The 24,331-nt window shown below is 39.4% G+C and overlaps 1 protein-coding gene across 1 annotated transcript in view; it reads right to left on the bottom strand.

Moving 5' to 3' along the window:
- Positions 1-24,331, bottom strand: part of Itga9 (integrin, alpha 9) — a gene marked incomplete at its 5' end in the record, with an annotated part of 332,049 nt that overhangs the window by 51,449 nt on the left and 256,269 nt on the right. The window contains 2 exon segments of the mRNA XM_013513777.1: positions 16,537-16,644; positions 23,576-23,684. Coding sequence (XP_013369231.1) covers positions 16,537-16,644; positions 23,576-23,684 — 217 coding nt within the window.

Below are 24,331 nucleotides of genomic sequence, written 5' to 3'. Positions count from 1 at the left end.
ATGGTTCCTTATAGAGCTCCTTGTTAACATTTTTACAGAGACTCTCCTAGATGTCCTGGTGCATTGCATAGAGAAGTGATCTGGACAGTGTTTCAGCAGAGATAGGTTACTACGACTACAGTTCTCAAGAGTAAACTAGGTCCTCATTGTGTGAATAATGAGTTGTGATTAGGAGAGGGTATAGTGTTAGTACTGTTTTGAACTTTTAATTATTTGGCAAATGTGGAGAAATCAAAAAAGGATGTCAGGATAAAAAAGAATTAAAGGAATTGTATGTATTTTTAGAAGAGAAGGGGGAAGAATGATTAAGTATAGCTCAACTTTTTACAAGAGGGAACTAGGCAACTGTTTTCCATTTTAGCTAAGAAAAGATATCAGAGGAAATCAGAGCATGAAGAACCAAGGATAGTCATAACAGTGGGATTTTGGGGACACTAGATTGGCTTAACAGAGAAAACTTGCTAGAAATCTGGTTCTGTTGTAGAGGGGAGAAATCTTGATTGTGTTCTGCCCGAAAGTGGGTGGTTAGATCACACAATCGATCAAATCCATGTCCTCATGCTACAGAGGGGCTCCTAACCTTGAATCACTGTGAGAAGGACAGTCTCACTCAGAGAGCTAGTTTGGTACAGGGTTAGGTCCTTGAATTTCTAGAGAAAATAAAAATAGGGTAAAGGAGGGAGAAAATATGCATGTGTTCATAACAGTGGACAGTAGTAGAGAATAAAAAAGAAATGTAAGCTGTTCAATTTTATTTTAGGTTATATCCTGGGTTACATAGTCACGTCTGGCTCCTATACAAGTTGGGTCTCAGCTTCCAGCAAAGCCTGCTGCACAGAAGACTTCCTGAGGCAACTTTCCTTCAAGCACGGCTAAATAAAAAAACACACACTTTTTTCATGTGAAATGTGCTGGTTTTAAAAATCAGTGTCACTGTCAATTGCTGTTGTCAGAGACACACGTGACTCTTCGTGTGGCAGAAAACGGCCCTGTAGTGAGTATGGATGTCCAGCCTGGGAACCACAGAGCATGGGGTATCCTGGGGCTCTCATTTCCAAAGACAGAAATCAAACAGAGCTAAAACCAATAGGGAGTATATTCTCAGAAAACACAAATTAAACCAAGAAGATCTCATTACAAGCTCCTGCAAGATCACTTTAAGTTTCCCTACTTAAATGTAGCTTCATAAGACCTTTCCTGACCATTCTATTTAAAATAACAACCTCTCCCAATTTCTTGCCTCTTACCTCCCTATTTTTCTCCACAACATTTACCATTATGTAATATATGTTTCATTTATTTACTGTGTCTTTGTCCACCAGACGGTAAGCTACACAAGGGCTGGAAATCACTATTTTTTGCCTGTTTTGTTCTGTGTAGCAAGTAACCCAGCACCTGACATGTGCTGGATATGAAGTATTTGTTGAATGAATGGATGTGTGGATAAGAAATCCCCACAATAGTCTCAGGTGGCAAGGACTGTCATCACTGTCATGCAGACATGGAAATGGAAGTGCAGAGAGATTTAAGCATCATGCTTTAGGCAGGGACTTCTCAAATATCAATGTGCAGATGAACCACCCAGAGACACTGTTCGCGTATCCTGATTCAGTAGGTTTGGGAGAAGATTCAGATTCTGCATTTTCACATTTCTGGCTTCTAGGTGATGCCAGAGCTGGTGGATAGCTGCACGTCAGCCAAAATGACGGTGGAAGGCCTTGTAGGTGGCTGCACAGCCAGGGATTAAAAGTGAACACCGGCTTAGCCAGCTACCAACTGTTACCACGGCCATCCCTTTAACTCTTTATTTTTATTAATTACTTTTGCATTTTTAAATTTTATTGATACATTTTAAATATACATAATGATAACATTCATCACAGGGAATTTGTGCCTGTACATGATATATCTTAATTGTTTTTTCCCATTGCCCTCCCTTCCTTTTAACCCTTCCTTTCCATTTTATACTTTTATTGTTTTTTTTCCTTGTCCCTTTTTTCTCTCTCCCTCACCTCTCCCTTGTTCCCCTTCTTATTTAAACATTATCTTCTCATTTCCAAATATCTAGTATACACTTTTAGTCTTTATTTACACTTTCTCACACCAGAGAAATGCAGTACTTAAATGTGTGTCTGATTTATTTCACCTAAGAGTGTGGTCTCAAGGTGTATCCATTTAGCTAGAAATGGCTCAATTTTATCCTTCTTTATGGCAGAGTGGTATTCAATTGCATAAAAAAAACACATCTTCTTTATCCATTCATTGGTTGATGGGCATTTGGGCTGTTTCCAAGATTTAGCTATTACAAATGATGCCTCTGTAAACATGAGTATGGATATATCATTGTGGTCTGATGCTTTAATTCTTTTGGAAGGATACCAAGAGGGGAATAGCTGGGTCAAATGGAACATCTAGTTTTAGTTTCTTCAGGAATATAAACATTTATTTATTACGGCTTTATTAGTCTACACTCCCACCAAGAGTGGAGAAGGGTTCCTTTTTCCCCACAGCCCTTCCAGTATTTGTTATTGGTTGATTTCTTGATAATAGCCATTCTTTCTGGGGTGAAATGGAATGTCAGCATTGTTTTAATATGCATCTCTTGAATGATCAGTGATGTTGAGCATTCTTTCATATATTCATTTGCCATTTCTACTCTTCATTTGAGAAGTGTGTATTCATCTCATTTTTGGATTGGGTCTTCAAATTGGGGGGGGTCTGACTTTTTTGAGTTGTTTATATGTTCTAAGTTTTAGTCTTTTGTCTGAGGAACAGCTGGCAAATTTTTTCCCCTCTGTGGGTTGTCTTTTCACTCTGTTGATGATTTCTTTTGCTGTGCAAAAGCTTTTCAAAATAAGATGAGATTGCAGTTGTTGATTCTTTGTGATATTTCCCATATGATCAGGACTTTGTTCATAAAGTCTTTGCCTGCATCTATGTATTCACATAGTTTTACCTATTCCCTCTTCCAGTAAATTTAGAGTTTCTGTTTTAATGTTTAGATCTTTGATCCATTTTTAGTTTAGTGCATGCTGAAAGACATGGGTCTAGTATTAGTCTCTGGCATTTGGAAGGCCAGTTTTTCTAGAACCACTTATTAAAGAGACTTTCTTTCAGTGAAAGTGTCTGGCCCTTTCTCAAAGATAAGGTGTCTGGGTGTGTTTGGAGTTGTTTCTGCATCTTCTAATCTGTTCCATTGATCCTCAGGTCTTTTTTGCCAGTACCATGCTGTTTTTATCACAGTAGCTTTGTAGTATAATTTCAAGTCCGGGACTGTGATGTCTCCAGCCTTGCCTTTGTTGCCCAGAATTGGTTTTCCTATTCTAGGTATCTTTTGGTTCCAAATAAACTTCAGGATTGTTTTTTTTCTAATTCCATGAGGTATGCTACTGGTATTTTGATTAGGATTGCACTGAATCTGTACAGAAATTTTGCGAGTATGGCCATTTTCACTATGTTGGTTCTTCCTAAGAGCAAGGGATCTTTATATTTTCTGATATCTTCTTTAATCTTTTTCAGAGAACTGTAGTTTTCAATGTAAACGACTTTTACTTCCCTTATTAGACTGATTCCTGGGTATTTCATTTTTTTTGGATACTACTGTGTAATGTGTTTCCCTGATATCTCTCTCAGTGAGTTGTTATTTGTGCACAGGAATGCTACTGCTTTTTGAGTGTTGACTTTGAACCTAGATATGCTATTGAATTTGCTTATTAAATGTAGAAGCCTTTTGGTGGAATTTTTAGGGTCTTCTATGTAGTGGCTTGTCATCTGCAAAGAATGATAATTTAATCTATTGCTTTCTTATCCATATTCCTTTTATTTCTTCTGTTGTCTAACTGCTCTGGCTGTTTTCAGAGTTATATTAAATAGCTGTGGTGACAGTAGACATCCTTGTCTTGTTCCTGGTTTTAAAGTGAAAGCTTTCAGCTTTTGTCCATTTAATATGATGGTGACTACTGGTTTGTCACAGATGACTTTTATTAGATTGAGAGAAAGACCATCTATTTTAATTTTTTGTAGCTTTTTTTTTTTAATCATGAATGGGTGTTGGACTTTGTCAAATGCTTTTCCTGCACTTATTGAGATGATTATGTGACTTTTGTCTTTGGCTCTGTTAATATGGTGTATTACTTATTAATTTGCATTATGTTGAAATATCCTTGCATCCCTGGGATGAATCCTATTTGGTTATGGTGTATAATCTTCTTGATGACTTTCTGCATTCTGTTTGCCCATATCTTATTGAGCACTTTTGCTTCTGTGTTCATTAGGGAGATAGGCCTGTAGTTTTCGGTTTTGGTTGGGTCCTTCTCCCCTTTTTTGTATCAGGATAATGCTTGGTTCCAGGAATGAGTTTTGAAAGTATTGCTTCCCTTTCAATTTTATTAAAAAGTTTGAGAAGTAGAGGCATTAGGTCTTCTCTAAATTTCTTTTAAAATTCAGCAGTGAATCCATCAGGATGTGGCCTTTTCTTTGTTAGTAGGTTTTTAATTATATAACTTCAATATAAATTGACTGATATTAGTGTATTTAGAATTTTTGTATCTTCTTGATTCAAGTCAAATGGATTTCATATGTCCATTTCTTGTTTGTTCTATCTTATTAGAGTACAAGTTCTCAAAGTAGTGGTATTCTGGATTTCTCCAGGGTCTGTTGTGATTTCATCCCTTTCCTTCCTAATTGTATGGATTTGAGTCTTTTTTTTTTTTTTAATAAGGTTGGCTAAGTGTTTGTCAATTTTATTTAATCTGTCAAAGAACCAATTCCTCAATTTATTAATTCTTTGTATTATTTTCTTAGTCTCCATCACATTAAATTCTGTTCTAGTCTTTACAATTTCCTCCCTTGTATGAGCTTTGGGCTTCACTTGCTTTTCTTTTTCTAAAAATTTGAGGTTCACCATTTGGTTGTTTATTCAAGCTTGCTCTGTTTTTCTGATATGGGAATTCACCACTATAAATTTCCCTTGTAGTACTGCTTTCATTGCATCCCACAAGTTCCAGTATGTTATACGGGCATTATTATTTAATTGTAAAAACTGTCTAATTTCTTTTTTAATTTCATCTGTGATCCACTTGTTGCTCAGGTGAGTGTTATTTAATTTCCATGTGTTTATGAGGTTCTTGTGGCTTCTTTTGCCATTGATTTTCAATTTCATTGAACTATGGTCCAATAATATGCATGGGATAATTTCAATTCCTTTGCATTTACTTAAGAATTTTCTATGACCTAGTATGTGATGTCTTTTGGAGAATGTACTATGTGCAGCCGAGAGGAATGTGTATTCTGATGTTGTGAGGTGGAATACTCTGCAAACATCCACTAAGTTCATTTGTTCAAAAGTTTCATTCAGTTCTGATATTTCTTTGTTGATTTTCTGTCTAGTTGATCTATTTGTGACAGTAGGGTATTGAGGTTCCCCACTACAATTGTATTAGTGTTTATTTGATTTTTCATGTTCATTAATTTTTCATGTTCATTATTTTACACAGTTGTGTGCACTGCTATTTTGTGCATATATATTTATGACTGTTCTCTCTTCCTCTTGGATTGTTCCCTTTACAAGGATGTAGTGATCTTCTTTGTCTCTCTTAATCAGTCTTGGCTTGAAATCCACCTTGTCTGCTATCCCTGCTTTTTTATGGGTTTCTGTCACATGGAGTATTGTTTTCCATCCTTTGACTTTCAGTCTATGAATTTCTTTTTGAATTAAATGTTATTCTTGTATGCAGCATATTGTTGGATCTCACTCTTTATCCATTTTGCTATTCTTTGAATAGTGAACTAAGACCATTAATATTGATGGTTATAACTGAAATGTATTTATTCTTTTTCATGTTATTTCCTGTTGCCCCCCCCATTTAATTGTTTGCCTTGCCTAGTGGATTCATTTTGTTGGGGTTCATGGAGTTGCAGCCCTTGTTATCTCTTTCCAGAATGTCCTTCAGAACATTTTGGAGTGCTGGTTTGGTGGTCATGAATTTCCTAAGGTATTGTTTGTCATGGAAGTATTTTATTTCTCCACCAATTTTGAAAGATAGTTTTCCAGAGTACATCAATCTGGGTTAAAATACATAACTCCAAGCTCTCTTTCACTGGAGGGTTTGTGTTGAAAAGTGTGCTATGATTCTGATGGGCTTTCCTCTAAAGGTAATTTGTTTCTTTTCTCTACCAGCTTTTAATATTCTGTTCTTGTGTTGAATTTGTGGCATCTTGACTATTATATGCTTTGGCGTAGATTTTTTTTTTTTGATCATGGCTTAATGGAGTGCTATATGCCTCACTTTTCTGTATGTCAAATTCTTTTTCCTTGCTTTGTAAGTTTTCTGCTATTACTTCTGTGAATAAGTTTTTCTTTAATGCCATTTGTGCTGACTCCTATATTTTTTTATTGACTCCAATCAGTCTTAAGTTGTTCTTCTTTGCATTGTCTTACAGTTGTTGGATTTTTTTTTTTTTTTCTTTTTGAGACAGGGTCTGACTATGCAGTTGAGGCTGGGCTTGAACTCACTTTGTAGCATAGGTTGGTCTCAAACTCCCAACAATCCTCCTACCTCAGCCTCCCAAGTGCTAAGTGGATTTTTTTTAATAGCCCCTCGCTATTTGTAGATCTTTTTTGGTGATCGCCAACCATGATACTGTCTTGTAGGTTGGATATTCTATCTTCACTGTCTCCTGCACAGTTTTGCAAACTTTTAAGGGAATTTTTAATTTCCTAAATATCTATTTGAACGTGTTTCATGGATTCCATCTCTTTCTTATGTTGGGTATTCATGGTTTCCTTTATTTTATGATCCTCTATTTTTTAATCTATGTCTACTCTAGATTTGCTGAGCAAGTCCTTGACTATGGTCACCATCTCTTTTTTTACCTGTCAGATTATTTCTTTTTTTTTATTTTAAAGAGTAAAAGAAGGATAACATAGTAATGGGGGGGCTTACCAAATTACAGACAAAGTGGTAGGAAATTATCAATGGTTATTGTTTTACATATCCTGTCAGATTATTTCTGTTTTGATATCCTCTACAGCCTCATGTATATATTTTTAATTTCTTCTACTGTAATTCCAGTGAATTCAGGTATATAGCTTCTGTTTTCCTCTATCTTCTTGTCCCCAGGATTTGTCCTTCATGGGTTGGAAGTCTGGGATTACATTTTGCTACTGTATCTTGTCATTTTCTATATTTTTATTTTAATGTGTTTTGTGTTCTTATTTGTATTTTTCTTATGTTAGGTACCTTTCTCACTGGTATCAAAACTTCCCTAGGAAATGTCTATTCCAAGATGTCTTGTAGGTGTAGTTGGCTGTTGATCTTGGTGTCTGTCCCAGGACCCTGTCTTCCCACTTTATTAGGGATGATACATTGTTATCTATTTGGCTCAGCACTCAATCTTTTGGTACTGGGCTATGGGAATGATTGTGACCCTGGATTATCACAGTGTTATCATACAAGGGTGAACAACTGATTTCAACAAGTATGGCATCTTGGCTAAAGTAGTACATTTAGTAATAACAATATCATCAAGCATAGCCTAGAAACTGGTAATTTGTTGTGACTGCTAATTTGGGATCTCTAACCATAGGAACAAGATCAATATTTATTACAACCTCCAACATAGGCAAAGAATTTGTATGCAGTGGGTTTCCCCTTGGTAGGGTGATTTTATCCTGGGTGGAAGGAGAATTTAAGAGGGTTACAGGACAAAACAGAGCAACAGCTGAAGAGAAACATAGTAAAAGCAAGGCTGAAGGACTAAGGATGATCACCCAAATTTTGGGAAGCTGGAGAAGAGGACAGGAGAGAAAGATTGGAGGAGAAAGTAAAAGAAGTTCAAGGCAAAACAGAAAGACTGAGACAGTTCTTATTGTAAACCTGTAAATTTCAGAGAGGAAAGAGAGAGGCAGGACAGAGAAAACATCCAAACAATAAAAGTCAAAACCTATATAACCCTCCCCTCAAAGTAAAAATTAGAAGAAAAAATTCCTCCAGTGTCCCTAGTTCAGTGTTAGTTCCTTCATCAAAGACAGAATCTGTACTGAATAATTCTGCCAAGTTTGGAATAGGATTACTCAGGGCAGGACTGATCTTGGCCACAATGCTGACTCCTCTTACATGAGTTGATGGTAGGGTGAGGGAAGTGCCCTTGTCTGCAGCTAGCCAAGGCCATTTGCCTGTTGGTTGCTGGGCAGGTGGTGATGCCCTTGTCCAACCCAAGGCTGCTTGCCTGCTTGTGCTGCAGGTCACAGGGCCAGGGGTGGGCAGATGTGCCCTTGTCTTGTCACTACCCAACACATGCTGCTTTGGGGATAGAGCTCTTCTCCTGCCTCAGGCCACAGTGTTACTTCTAGGCCTCTGTAGTTATGCTAAGAGCTGGCTTTTGGCTTTTGATAGATTGGAGTCTGGGTTCCAGGTCCTACTTTTCAGCCAGGTTCCCCTTAGTCCATTGTCCAACTGCTGGCTATCTATATCTAGACAGCCCTTCCCTCCCGCCTGTCCTGCATGTTGGCACTGAAGCAGCCATGGGGCTCTTCTGCTGCTGGAATTCTAACCCCAGAGTACTTTAAGATGAAACTGTGGTCCTGCCCTCCAGCTGCTACTCCATGTGACTGGCTGCGGGGCACCACCACTCTGGTTCACTCACCAGCCAATGACTGTGGGCCACTCAGGAAAGTGTCTCATGTTCCCACTGCTGCCTCCGATTACACAAGACTCTCCTGGTCCAGGTCAGGTCTCAGTCTCCAACTGCTGGTTCTGTGGGGCCTCTTGTGGAACAATGTCCTGCTGCATAGGGCCTGCTCCACCAGGGCACATGGGGCCTGCTACCTCAGCCAGGGCATGGAGGGCCTGCTCCACAATCCTGTCTTCTATATCAGATATTCTGTCCTCACATTGGCTGATTCTGCTGTATATACTTTAAATGGAATTTTCAATCTCCTCGATATCTGTTTGAATCTGTTTCATGGATTCCATTTCTTTCCTATGTTGTGTGTTTGTGTTTTCCATCATTTTCCTAAGCTCCTCTATTTTTTAAATCTGTATCTGCTATAGAGTCATTCTCTTGTCTTTCATTATGGCCACCATCACTGTAGTTATCTGAGAAATTATTTTTGATTTGATTTTTTTCTAGAGCCTCATCCATATGGTTTGTTACTTCTGTTGTTACCACTTCAGAGCCCTGGTGGGTGACTTTTGAATTGTTCCACCTCAATGTCCCCTGGATTTGCCTTTGGTGAGCTGGAAGTCTATAGCTGCATCTTGCATGTTTTCTCATTTTCTTTTTTTTTTTACTTTAATTCCTGGGTTGATGCTTGTAAATTGCTGAAGGCCAGTAGCTTTATTGCTAGTATTTAGAACCCTTAGGAAATGACTACTTCTCAGAGATGTCTTCCAGGTGTAGCTGGCTTTTGGATTTTGAGACTGTTGCAAGATCCTACATCTTCAATTTATTGGAAATGAGAAATTGCTGCCTATTTGGCCTAGTCCCTGTTTCTTTTACCATTAATAGAATGAATTGTATTAGTCAATTTCTGCATAGAGAACTGAACTAGCTCTACTGGACTGCATCCTACTTTACCCAGAACATGTCATCCTTTTAATAGGAACCAGTATGCAAACATTTATCTGGGTACCCGTTTTCAAAGTGAGCTTGGCTTAGTTTCTTTGTATTCTGTGAATGTGCCCACTTTCCATTTCCAGCTCCAGTGCCAGGATTATGCTGATCTCCTAGAATCAGTTGTGCAGCTTTCTCTTTCTCTGGAACAGCTTCAACAATAGGAATCATTCATTCTTAAAGGCTTGGAAGAGCTACCTGAGTCCAGTGTTTTTTGAAGGTATAAAACTTTGTCTGCTCTTATATTTCCCCCCATAAGGTCACAGATTTAGATTAAAAATAAAAACATCATTCATATCTTACTAGCTTTTTACATTTGTAGGAAATATATCTTAAACATCTTTATATAAATATGGCTCTTTTATCATTTCTAGTGTTGCTTTTTGGCAGCACCTCTCATTTTTATTTTTTGATCAAGTTTCCTGTAGATTTATCTATTTTACTAGATTAGAAAACCTAACTTTTGGTTTTACTGATGTGAAATCCTTTTCTTTTTTCTATTTCATGACTTCTACTTTGTCTTTAACCATACCCTCATTTTATGTTCTCAAGTTTATTTCCTTGTCCCCTTTTTGCTTTTTATATCATCCATTTAGTTCTCTTATTTTCAAGTCTTTCCTTTTCTACATGTCAGCATCAATACTTCCCTCAATGTAGGTTTTGTCTGTATCCCATCGGTTTTGATATGAACAAGTTTCACTGTCTTCCATTTCTTATTTGTTCGTCCCTTCAACTTTGATTTTTCTTTATCTAAAAAGTTAGTAAAATGATGTTTAAACATTCTCAAGTGGATATTTGTTGTTACTTGGCTCACCTTTTATGAGATTATTGCATTGTGTCATAGCAGGTGGCCTGTGTTACTTTGATGCTATAGTTCTATTGAGATTTGTTTCTGTGGTGTAATATGGGAAAACTGTGAATGTTTACATGTTTGAAAATGATGTGCAAATTCTTTTTTATGTGCTAGAAACTTTGTTAATTGCTCCTTAAACATTAGCTGCTTCAGTCTTCACAGTGTGATCCAGATAATGTGCTACTTACTATTAGCCCACTTTGCAGAAGAGGAAAATAAGCTTGGAGAGTTTTGGGAACTTCCTCAAGGTTACCATAGCTAGTAAGGAGGGAAGCACTAATGAAACTCAGACATTATGAGTCATTCTGTCTTGCTTTCTTTATACATATCTAAGAGATTACACTTCTTATTGCACTATTCAAATACTATTTTTTCCTACTTGTGTGATGAATTTTGAAGGTAATATGTCCATTTTTCCTTGTATTTCTATTTGATATAACTTTGTATGTCTTATAACTAAGTTTGTGGTTACATAAAAGTTCACTTATGTTACAAATTTTCAGTGGACTGCATATATCTTTAGTCATTCTGAAACACTTTGGTGCCCTATTTAATTTTTTGGTTTCAATTTTATTTTGTTCATGGTTAATATGGCTATACTTTTATCCTTTTAACATTTGCATTATCTTTTTTTTGGATGTATTACATCTGACTCATTTTTAAATGCCTCACATTAGTAATTTATGCTTGGATTAAACAATTCCAGCATGAGAGTTTCTTTCACTAGGGAATTTAATCTAGTTACTGTTATTATCACTGGAATGGGGTCATGCTATGCTGCCCAGGCTCACTCAAATTCCTACACACAGGAGATCCTTGTCACTTAGCCTCCTAAGTAGCTGGGACTACAGGTACCCATGGGTACATTCCATTATGCCTAGATAGTCATAATTATTTTGGTTATTGATATGTTTGGACTTATTCCTACTATCTTATTTTGTACATATATGTACTTTTTTCTTCATGAGTGCTTTTTTTTGGAAGATTAAATTTTTCGTCTGTTTTAAATTCTCCTTTAGTGGTTTAGATATCTACAATGTTTTTATTCTACTAATTTACACTTAAATCTTTTACACATTTAAAGATTTTTAAACCAAATCCTTGAGTTAACTTGTAGAGTAACTCTTCACCAAAGCGGGTACACTTATAGCTTGCTTTCATGTCCATTATCTCTGGCTTTCTTCATATACTAAAGTTATATTGGATTTTCATTCCAGATAATTACATAAAAATGAATACATTTAACTTGGTTTTTCTCCTTTTACATTATAATCCTGGAAAATCCCTCAATTCAAGTTTCTAACCCATTGCTAAAGATGTTGTTTTAGAGAGACTAGAAATATTATCTGTCACTCTTTTCCTCTCTCAAAAACAGTAATTTTCATGGTCACTCCAAACTAGCTTCCTAATAGAACCGGGTCTGCAATGGCCCATCCATACATGTCTGTGTTGTGAGTAGTTATTGTGTCCCCACAGGGCTCCACACAACCCCAGAGGGCAGAAAGCAGTGGAGATTTTGGTCTTTCCTCAGGCCACCATGATAAAACAAAAGCATAGCAGAGGGATTTGGGAATATTTAGTCAAAGGAAAGATCATGAGCTGAAGCTGAGAGTGATCTCACCTTATTGGGCTCCTCATAAGGACAGACCACGCTTTGGTGAAACCCAGAAGGACACTCCTTCCCAGAGACCCAGACAACAGCCCCACAAGCTTCTGAATGAACTCTGAACTGAAAGAAAACGGTATCAGCCTCAAGGCTGAAGGAGGGATAGCCCAGGACCCATAGAGCCAGCAAATCTATCCCAAGGATTCTATGTGGATGACGACTGCAAGCAATATGAATATGGAGGACACAGCTAAAGTAGCAAAAACACTCTGAGTCACCTCTGGGATGTGAATAGTAACGTCAGGTGGACCTTCCTTCTGTGCCTGTCATCTGGTTCTGGGCCGCAACTGGCTTAACATACCCTGTCGGTGCTTAGCTGCTCAGCAGCTTGTCAGGTGCTGATTCCGAGTAGGGGTGAGGAAGGAAGGCCAGAAACTCAGGGAGTGCTGGTTTCTCCAAAGGAGAATGACTAGCACTAAGCCACCCAAATCCACAGATGAAAGCCTTGCTCCATTCAAATTTCTAGAATGCCAAAGAGGAGAATGCCATCTGCTTAAGGAGTAACGCAGTGACCATTCTTAGGCTCTGCTGAGTAAGGGAGGGACTAGGGCTGGGAACCTGCTGGAACTGCAGGACGTTCTTGCTCTTGGAAACCTCGGGCATGAAGGTGAACGATGTGTGAGCTTCAGGCCTCTGAAACAAGCATCTGAGACCCTTGCCTCATCCCCGCACACTGTGCATCTGCTCTTTATTTCCAGTTGCATCAGCGCTCTGGCCTCTGGTGATCACTGTCCATAAGAAGACAGTGTTGCACCGCTTGCTTAGTGAGATTTGCCGTAAGTCTACTTGTCCATAACATGCAAATGCTATGGACTGGTCAATTCACCTGGCCTGGCACCCTTGAGAATTCCATTACACACTATGAAAATTCTAAATATAGTTTTGAAAATCCAAAGGGTTTGTATCTTAGCACACAGCAGAATACAGCTACCTCACACCGCCTGGGAGTCTGAGGGTCCACTCAGCTAGACTAACAGACCAGCAGTTCTGCAAATGTTCAGGAAAACCGCTTCTAATATGTTCCATGCACATTTGTAAGTGTGCTCCAAAGTCCTTTCCAGTGCTTTCTCCTTGGCCTGATAATCAATATATATAATATATAAAATTACATTGTTATCAATATATTGATTATACATTATATTGATATATTGATTACATTATATTTACATATTGTTTGATTTTTTTTTTAAATATATATATGCTTTGTTCAGAGATACCTTTAGAATCTGAGGTACCTAAATGAGTGACTACTGTTTGTGTTAAAAATCAATTTACCTACAGGAAATACAGTCTCTCAAGATCGTAGATATTTATATGAACAAGTCTTAGCATGCTGTATGAGAAGAACACTCCTAGATGTCAGGGGATAAGGTGGAGTAGTTAGTATGATTAATAACATTTAAGGAGGAGGGCGGAGGTGTAGTCCAGTAATAGAGTGCTAGGCTCTGAGCTCAACCCCTAGCACCAAAAAACAGAAAGTGAGAGTGGGGAGGGAGACAGGGAGGAGGGAGACAGGGAGAGAGAAAGGACAGGTATATGTGGTTTGCTAACCTTATGCCAAGTTCAAACCATGGTGTGTTGCTGATTTACAACACTGTAGATTTCCCTGACAGCTCCATAGAGCTCACAGACAAGGGCACACAATGGGACATGAATAGAATACTATGAAGGACATAACTGATTGAGCAGACAGTCAGTCAGGGTGGCCATTTCTACATTCCAGGTTCACATGGTTCTGATGCCCAGTCCACAAGACCCAAGAGGACAGTGATGTCAGAAACCATAACTGCATGGAGGGTGCTAAGTTTCCACTCTGTGGGCAATGTCCTCTTTGACTCTGCACTCAGATCTGTCACATCCCTTGGCCCTGCTGTCTGATATTCAAGCCACCTATGGCGAGATTATCTGCTGTCTGTCCCTCCCCAGTCCACATAAGGAATAATACTTTCCTGATCCTTTCAACATGGTCTGACACGGTCTCCTGTGCAGTGACTCTCCTGAGCTCCATGCCCCGAGCCTCCCCAGGAGCTAGGCAGGAGGCAGCATCTTCATACCTAGTCCTTCAAAGTCTGAGACACAGTAAACTCCCAGAGCACTCTGATAACAGGAATCACAGTGGACACATTCAATATTTCTCCATAAGCAAAACTCAAATTGTTGAGCAAAGGGATTTCTATCGAGATTGTTATCAGTATTTTTCTTGAGTTTGCTTAGACAACTCAGTTTTCTACTATGGATTCATTCTTCCAGCATAAAATGTTTGCCAAGCCTTTGTTATTTACCACAAGTTACACCTGGTCCTGGAGACACAGCAGTGAGAAGATAGATAGAAATCCCTGTCCTTGTATTGGAAGGGATGGGAAGGAGTTAGTTAAACAGATCAAACAAGAAAATAGATGGATGTCAGCTTGTGATGAGGTAATGGTGAAACGTGAGCAGGAAAGGGTGATGGGGTGTGCTGGACAGAGGCTGGTCAGGGGGGTTCTCACTGACAAGGAAACATCTGAGTGGGCACCTGAAGGAGATGAAGGAGGAAGCCATGTGCATGTCTAGGCTGGGCCTAGGTAGAGGAGGAGGAAGGTAGAGGAAGTACAGAGGACAAAATTCTGTAGGTGGAAGAATGTGGGACTACCAAGAGGTTGTGTAGGGTAGAGGAGAGAGGGTAAAAGGAGGAGGAGATGAGGTCAAAAAGTGGCAGCTGACAATGGACTTCGGGGGCCAGTGGGAGAAAAAGCCATTGGAAGGTTTGAGCAGAGGTGTCATTACCTTACATTCTGGAAGGTCAAAGTGAAAGGGCCCAGGGCAGAAGCAGAGACACCAGTGAGGTGCTAGTACCAAAACCTAGGTGACAGACAATAGGGTCTTGGACTCTGGGGTGCTGGAAGTGGAAATTCCAACAGCAGTAATATTCTTCATTTGTTGTGAAGGAGGAGATACTAGGTTTGCTAATGGGTTAGATATAAAGTCGACAAAACAAGAGGAAATTAAGGAAGGACAGACAGGCTGTTTGCTGAAATAAAGGGGCTATGGGAGAAGCAGGTTTGGAAGGTGGTATGGTGAAATTCATGTTGATGCTCAGTCTCCACTTTAAGGTAATAAGAGGGTAGAAGCTTAATATCACACTGGTGTTTAGAGGGGTCTTTGGAAGGGGATAAAGATTAGATAAGGTCATCAGGGTTGAACATTCTCATGATGGAATACTATAGATTTACAAGAGGAAAAGAGACCAAAGGACTGATGGATGGACACATGGAGACACACACACACACACACACACACACACACACACACACACACACACATTTTGTTTGTTTGATCATACAGTGCCCTGTGATGCCTTAGGACTTTGTTAACAAGACAGTGATCACTAGATAAAGTCCATCAACTTTGGGCTTTCTGAACCATGAGCCAAAATTCTTTATAATATATCCATTCTGTGGTACTGTGTTATAAACAACAAACAAGGGACTGATACAGAAGGATACTATTAGGAATTGAGTTCTGTATAAAACTGACATATTAGACACCTAGGCAGAATGTCCTGAACGTAGTTGGCGACTAAAGTCTGGGATTCATAGGAGGGATCTGAGATGGAGAGGAAACAGGTGGTGTCATCAGAACACACTGCATTTAAAGCCATGAGTATGGATGACATTGTAGAGGTGGGGTGGAGAATGAAGACCAAATGAGTTACCGCGAAAAGACCAAGAGGACTCAAACAGACTCAAAAAGACCAAATGAGCTACCGCAAAACCAAGTGATCTGTCATTTACAGGAAGGGCTATGGGCTCTCTAGAGGTTGGAGAAATGAAGACAGAAGTCAGTGAGAAAGGGGAAATGAAGAAAACATGATGTCATAGAAGCAACAAAGAATGTTTTGAGGAGGTAGGCAGCAACGGCCAAATATACATTGGTCGTCATGCTTACCTTCAGATAAAGTCATCCATCATTGACTCAGGGTCAGGCAGAGCTACACACTGCACATATAAACTTGAATTTCAACCTATGACTATGTCTACACACTAATCCTTTATCCTGGGTGTCAGTGTCTCTCTGAGAAATGTTGTGAATTTTGTGGATCTTCTCAGAGGAAGGCACTCAGACACACATAGGACTACAGCATCACTGGGGGTTCCCAGAGCCAGCCTACCAGTTCACCTGACCCAAGAGTCAGGTTTACAATCATCTCTTCCACATCCACATGGAGGTTTTCTTATGGCATTAACCAAACTATCTCAATGAAAAAATTAAGGTATCATAGGCCCCTTGTCTTGTCCAGATGTTTCCAATGGGTATGATTTGTTAAGTTCTCCGGGCACTCAGAGCGGATGTCAGGGTGGATGGAATACAAAATCTGAATAGGCTGGCTGAAGGCCACAGAGCAAACAAATGCAAGACTCACCACCATCTCCTGGACTTGAAACATCTCTGCACCACCAGGTGACAGTCGGTTGGGGAATGAAATGCTGACAGATGACCCAGGAAGGGTGCTTGGGCCAGTGTTATAGACCTGTGGGTGTGGAACACAGAGCAAGCTTTAGTGGAAAAAATGACTTTTATTTCATGCCATGTAATATGTACTCTCAGATTCTTTGACTCACACACAGAAATTCCAGGGTTTGGCTCTAGGTCATGATTTCAGGTGAAGTGACATATTAAATGATGGGAAATTTTGGTGAAATAGAAATCCTTCCAATGGGTATCTAAAAATCTCACACTTTCAAATTACCTATTCCATTTTAGTATTTGCTTCTTCTTTTCCTATTAAGACTACATTTATTTTTAAATGGCTATAATTTTACTCATAGAATGTATTAGGTGGGAATTTAGAATAATCTAGTCCAGTGGGTCTCAAACTTCAGTATAACATCAGAATCATCTATACAGATTGGTGCTGAGGGGTGTGGGTTTGGGGTTAGGGGGTCACACCCAGAGTTTCTGAAGAAAGTCCAGGATGGGGCCGAAGCACTGCATTTCTAAGGAGCAGCAGCACTTGCTGCTGGTGCTAGCCCAGGACCCACCTCCTCTGAACCACTAATGTGGTCCAACCTCCTTTCTTGTACAGTCTGAGGTAACAGAAACCTTAAAAGATCAAATGAGTTACCTCAGAACCAAGTGATCTGTAGTTTACAGAAAGGGATGTTTTTACGTAATGATCCAGCTTATTCAATTTCTAGGCACTTTATACCCACTTAATTATTAATATTTTTTTATGACATCTGTGTACCTCTTTCCTGTTCCAGCATTTGGTCTTATGAAACTTTACCTCCCTTCTCCTCTCTCCCATCCATTTCATTTTCTGTATCTAGAAGTCAGTCATCTCCGAAGAAATGAGGGAAAGATGCTGGTCATAAAGAGATCATAAAGTATAAGGAGCATGAAACCCAAGGAAGACAAAGGATGTGAAGGAGAAAGATAAAGATGTATAGATCTATAGAGACAGAAAGTAGAATAATGGCTGCCTAAGATCAGGGTTAGGGAGAAAAGGGAGCATGACTGGTAGGAAAACAGGATCTCAAAGATGTCCATTTCTAATTTGTCGAACCAGTGAATGTTATATTACATTGCAAGAGGGAACCAAGGTTGCAGACAGAATTAAGGTTGCTAACCAGACAACTTTCTTGTTTTTGGTTTTTGGTTTTTCTCCGGTACCGGGAACCAAACTCATGACCTTGTGCTTGCCAGGCAGGCGCTTTGCCGCTGAGCTAAATCCCCAGCCCCCCAGACAACTTTCAAATAAGCAACTATCTTGGATTATCCAGGTGGATACATAATACATAATCACAAGGGCCCTTCTATAGGGAAGAAGGGCAGAAGGCTCAGAATCAGAGCTATAGCACCATAAGAAAGACAAGACCACCCACTGCTGGCTTTGCAAATGGAAGGGGCCCATAAGCCAAAGAATTCCCAGAGCTTCTAGAAGATGGAAAAGGCAAGAAATGAATGGCTTCTAAATGTTCAATGAAAAGGAAGAGCTGCATACTTCTCACTTTAGACTAAAAGTTAGAAATTATTAAGGCTGGTAAGGAAGTGATGTCCAAAGCTGAGACAGGCCAAAAGCCAGGTCTCCTGCCCTGGTTAGCCATATTGTGAACATGAAGGAAAAGTTCTTGAAGGACATGAAATGAAACTCCAGTGAATGCATGAATAACAAGAAAGCAAAACAGTCTTATTACCAATAGGGACAAAATTTTAGTCGTCTGGATAAAAGATAAAACCAGTGCATGGCTTTAAGCGAAAGCCTAACCCAGGCTTTTAGTAAGGCCCTAATTCTCTTTAATTCTATGAAGGCTGGGTGGGAGAGGTGAAGAAGCTGCAGGAGAGAAGCTTGAGGCTAGCAGGGGTTGGTTCATGAGGTTTAAGGAAAGAGGCTACTGCGGTAACACAAAAGTGTAAGGCAACACAGTTAATACTGTGGTAGAAGCTGCAGCAAGTTATTTGGAAGATCTGTCTATCATGGCTGAAGGAAACTACAATGAACAGTATATTTTTAAGGTAGATGAAAAAGTCTTTTTTTGGAAGAAGTTGGCATCTAGGACTTTCATAGCTAGAGAGGAAACATCAGTGCTTAGCTTCAAAGCTAAGGCCACACTGACTCTCTTGCTAGGGGTTAATGTAGTTGTGACTTTAAATTAAAGCTAAGGCTCATTTACCATTTTGTAAATCCTGTGGTTTGTAAGAATTATACTAAAGCCACTTTGCTTGTGCTCTATAAATGGGACAACACAGCCTGGGTGACAGCACATCTGTCTACAACATGGTTAAATGAGTATTTTAAGCCCATTGTTGAGACCCACTGCTCAGGAAAAAAAAAAGATTCAAAATTTTACTTCTCATCGACAATGCACGTGGTCATTTATGAGCTCTGATGGAGACATATAATGAAATTAATGGATTAATCTTTTTCATGCCTGCTAAGACAACATCCATTCTGCAGCCCACGGATCAAGGAATAATTTTGATATTCAAGATTTTTTATTTAGGAAATACATTTCCTAAATAATTGCCATAGATAGCGATTCTTCTGATGGATTTAGGGAATATGAATTGAAAACCAAAAAAGGATCATTTAAAAAAAAATTCAGGATTCACGATGGGAGGTGAAAATAGCAACATTAAAAGGAATTTGAAAGATGATTCCAACTCTTGCAGATGATTTTGAGGGGGTTCAAGACTGCAGTGGAGGAAATAACTGTGGATGTGGTAGAAATAGCAGCAGAACAAGAATTAGAAGCAGAGCTGAAGATGTGACTGAACTGTTGTAACCTCATGATAAAACTTTAACAATGATGATCTGCTGCTTACACTCGAGCAAAGAAAGTGTTTTTATGATGGAATCTATTCACAATGAAACTAGTGAATATTGTTGAAATGATAACATAGAATTTAGACTACTACATAAACAGCACATGGAGGGAATGTCAGTGTTAGACAGGATTGATTCTGATTTTGAAAGATGGTCTACTGTGGGCAAATGATATCAAATATAAAAATCTTTTGCAAAAGACTATCAATGTGACAAACTTCACTACTGTCTTCTTTTAAGAAACTGAGGGGTTGGGGATTTAGCTCAGCGGCAAAGCGCCTGCCTGGCAAGTGCAAGGTCGTGAGTTCGGTTCCCGGTACCAGAGAAAAAGCCAAAAACAAAACAAAACAAAAAAGAAACTGCCACAGCCAAGATTGGCAAGTACCACCCTGAATAGTTTGCAGCCATTAACACTGAGGCAAGAGCTTCTACCAGCAAAGAAAAAAAACCCTGGCTTACTGAGGGAGCAGATGATTGTTAGCATTTTTTAGCAATATAAAGTATTCTTAAAGTATGCACATTTTTAGACATAACGTTATTGCATAATTGATAGACTATAGTAGAGTTTAAACATAACTTTTACATGAACTAGGAAACAAAAAAATTGTACGACATTATTAGGATATTTGCATTAGTGCAGTGGTCTACAGCAAAACCTGCAAGAGCTCCAAGGTAGCTTTATGGGGATGACTGCTCACAAGTATGGGGTTTATTTGGCGGGCGGTAATGGAAGTATTCTAAAATTAGATAATGATGATGAAAACACAACATTTAAACATACTAAAAACCCCTGAACTGGATACTTTAAATGGGTAAACTCTGCTGTGGGCTCAAAGGAGACATTTTTTAAAAAGATTAGTAAAATATGTACAACTTTAATTTGTCAATTAAAAAAGGTGAATAGATAAATGGGAAAGAGGAAGAAATGAAATGCTGGTTTGCTGCAGCTTGAGGGTTAGAGATAGAACTCAAAGACTCAAAGCATCCCTGAAATTCAGGTCAAAAGAGAGGGACAAAAAAGAGGGAAAGGGTGCTGGGAATCTAACCAGGTCTTCACATATGATAAAATGTCTGAGGACCAAGCTCCAGCTAACTCTTCTCTGAAAAACACTGTCTTTATTCTTTTACAACAGTTTGTTCTGCTTCAAGGAATACATTAAAAATGATAGCGCAGATGAGCCAACTCTTGGTTCAAAAAGAACAAAGTTAACCAAAAACAACAACCCCAAGACACAAGAAAAAGAAGAAATATCCAGCCACAATTGAAATAGCTAATTAGAAGTGAAATATGAGAGCACAGAATTGAAAAGAACCTTCCTCACATGTCTGGAAAATCCCAATCAAAGCACGAGTGGGGGTGAGCAAAAGGGAAAAGGATCTTATTTAACTGATCTCACTCATCAGAGCCCAGGGGTTGGAAGAGCTTGTGTTACCATATTATTTTAAATAATATATTAACACTTGATTTTCTGCAAATGTTCATGTGTGACATCTGTAATAGTTTCCCTTACTCTTTTTCAGGTGGGGAAAATCTTTCACTCTTGATGCGAAAAACATCCAAAGCCTACAAATGGTCAACAAATTGCTGTACTTTTGTTAAAAAACTGTAGTGAAATGTAGACAGCAGGGCCAAGAGTAGCCATTTCGGCCTTTGTCTCATCTGCATTTGCAATGAAGTTCTTTAACAATTATGCAGCTTGTTGAATAACAAATTTTAAAAGACACAGAAAAATCTGTTCATAAGCAGTCTTATGTTCTTCTTCAGGAATGTTGCTGGAATGTGGAAACACAGAAGAGTCTCTCCATATGCCTGACCTCTTCCTCCCCCACCATCTCTACCTTCTGGTCATTATTACCACCTATGTGGTCAGTGACCTTCCCACTAATGACAATTACACCAGAAAATGCGCTGTCAGAGGATTCTCAAGGAAACAATGGGCACTGATAACACACAAGTATCTCCTCCTAAACAATGGCATGCACTATCAATCTCTCAGACCCAGCTGACTGTCTCAGTCTTGGATTGAAAGCTATGTACTTCTTCAGGCAATGGCTCATGGAGCAGTTTTTCTAAGGGACATGCCAATCACTCACTCCTCGGGGTCCAATTTACCAGCCCAGGTCATATTTCAGGGCAGATGTGAAGAAAACTATCTGCCTAAGCACCAAATTTTAAGCTCCCTATAAAAATGCCTTCAAAGAAACAACTGGAAGAATAAACAGCATGTTCTTAGATTTCTTTCTTTCTTTCTCCTTTTTCTTCCCCCCCTCTTCCTTTTTCATCAGGCCACAATACTCGTTAGCATTTGTGTAATTACTATTCCTCCACTTGCCTCCTTTCAACACCTGTACCCCTTCCATTACATGTCTGTGTCATTTCTAAGTAATTTTCTTGACTGTATGTTTTATTGCCAGATACCTCAAAAACTCTTTAAAAAAGAGCATAAATGACCAATATTAAATAAATCCATCTGGTCTTTATCTGTTTTCTATCTACTTACAAAACACAAAGGAAAAACATGAACTCCAAGAAGCAATTCAGAAACACAGAGGTGTGATTCACAGCCGTCACCCTACAGTCTCCAGACTAAGCCCTAACCCCATTTTTCCCTTCCTCTCTTGTAAATCAAGGGCAGGGTGTGACAGATGGGGCTTAGCTGGGCAGGAGGCACATCCTCTGTGAGCTGGGGACATGTGTTATCCATCATGGTTCTGGAGGCGTCCTGCCTGTGAGAATGCTGGAGAGAGGAAGACCATTGTTTGCAAGAGCCCGCAAATGTTTTACCGCTTCATTCTCTGGACTCTCACCCCATCATTATTTGTCATTCTCTAAGTCCACTTAGGAGAAGCCACAGGGAAAGAAAATACTCATTCTTTGGCCATAGCAGTAATACCAGAGTAGGAAACCATCTTCTCCATGGGGAAGCATGGAAGAGGCAGAACAAGAACTCTGGAAGCAAGAGATGTGGACACCAGTGTACTATGGGTAAAATGGGCCACTTTTCCTTACTTTATCCAAAGTTCCTGGCCAGGAGCTGGTCCACGTGGATCTAGGCAGTGACTAAGCAGTGCTGGCCCCAGCTGCACTTCACCTAGCTCTAGGACTTTTTATTCTGCATGTCCTTTCTCACGGAAGGCCTATACGTCCCTGTTTACTGAAGAGGCCATGGACTGGATGATGCTGAGGTCCCTCTAGTTTTACATTCACAAAGTCCCATGATGAAAAGTTGGCCAGAGAGTTCACACTTTAAAAGTAGAGGTCAGTAAACTATGACCACATGTGGCCCAGTGTCTCCTGTTGTACAATCTGGGAGCTCAGAATGGCCACTTTACATCATTAAATGGTTGGGAAAATAATCAGAAGAGTAATACCATTTTATGATATATAAAAATTATGTGAAACATATTTCCATGTCCGTAGCTAAGATTTTATTTATGTGATGTCCATGCCTGCTTTGGTACTACAGGGGCATGGCCAAATTGTTGCCTCACAGACTGGATGGTCCACAAGGCCTATAACACCTACCTGCTAGGCCTTTTCAGAAAAAGTTTACAATCCATAATAGAGAAAAGGGACGGTGTTCTTCATGATGTCCACAATCCACAATGAACAGACCTGCAGAGGTGACCTTACGGAACTGAGATGACCCAGCTCCAGCTCAGAAAGGAAGCAGCATACTTCTTCCTGTGAAGCTTTGTCTTGTAAAGCTGCACTTCCCAAAGGCTGCTCCTCCTGGCTCAGTTACTATGGAAACCCCAAGAGAAATGGGATGCAACTGGTCCTCTGAAGCTCCCCTGTCTCTAAGGTAGAGAATCATGGAGAACGCAAAGGGTTCCTATAGGAACAGTGGGACACTGGCCTCAGCTCAGCTATATAGAGGCATTGGTGGGAAAGCTGATGTTCATCTTGGTGTACCTCTTCTTCCAAGTTGTGGAAAGTACAAGGGTCTGCATATGTAGTTACAGAGAAAACACACACACACACACACACACACACACACACACAGAGCAAACCAGTCCGGGGAAGGTTTCTCCTGAAACAAGCTAGGCCATTAGCTTCCCTTTACTAGGAGACACATTCCACAGGGCCTTCTGTCAGTACTCAGTGACAGAGGTGGTTTCCAGGTATAGGTACCTGAACGGTTATGTTGAGAGGTTGAAAATGACACTCCAGGTCATCCAGCTGAATGAAGTTGGATGTGTCCACAGACTCACCATACACAAACGAAGTTGGAGACACGATTCTGGAAAGGAAAGCATGAATACTGTCATCCCAAACCATAGTCAGGCACTCACAGTCACTGCTCTCCTGAGAACACAAACATCTGTATTTACTCCAGTGTCTCCCACCAAATGTTTACCTTTTAGGACTAGTTCTTCTCTTTCCCTTGAGGGGGTCAGCCAGTCTATTTTCTAAATAGACATTTCTAGTTTGTCTTCTAGCTTTAGAGTGCATCACTAAGTTACATATACTTTAGGTACCTAGGTTAGGTGGGATTAAATTTCTAAAATGAGGAAGTTCTAACAAACAAAACTATGGAAACCTTTTTAAAAACTGGATCATAAAGCCAGGCATTGAGACACATGCCTTGTAATCCCAGCACTCTGGGAGGCTGAGGCAGGAGGATGGGGAGTTTGAACCCAGTCTGGGAAATTTAACAAAACCCTGTCTCAGAATATTGAAAAAGGGTTAGGGGATATAGCTCAGTGTGAAGGCCCCAGGTTCAATCTTTAGTAGCACCCAAAATAAATAAATAAATGAATAAACAAACCTGTAAAAATAAAACTATGTATTCACTGTTTTGTCACTTGAAAAACATTTTGTAGATCAAGAAAGCTTATAATAAACATTTTAAATAAATATAAATGAATTATGTATTTGGTGCCCAAA

Source organism: Chinchilla lanigera, unplaced genomic scaffold (genome assembly GCF_000276665.1).
Source record: "Chinchilla lanigera isolate Chin_1 unplaced genomic scaffold, ChiLan1.0 scaffold00020, whole genome shotgun sequence".
Taxonomy (NCBI): Eukaryota; Metazoa; Chordata; class Mammalia; order Rodentia; family Chinchillidae; genus Chinchilla; species Chinchilla lanigera.
The sequence above is the reverse complement of the archived record's forward strand: the minus strand, read 5'-3'. Positions and strand labels throughout refer to the sequence as shown.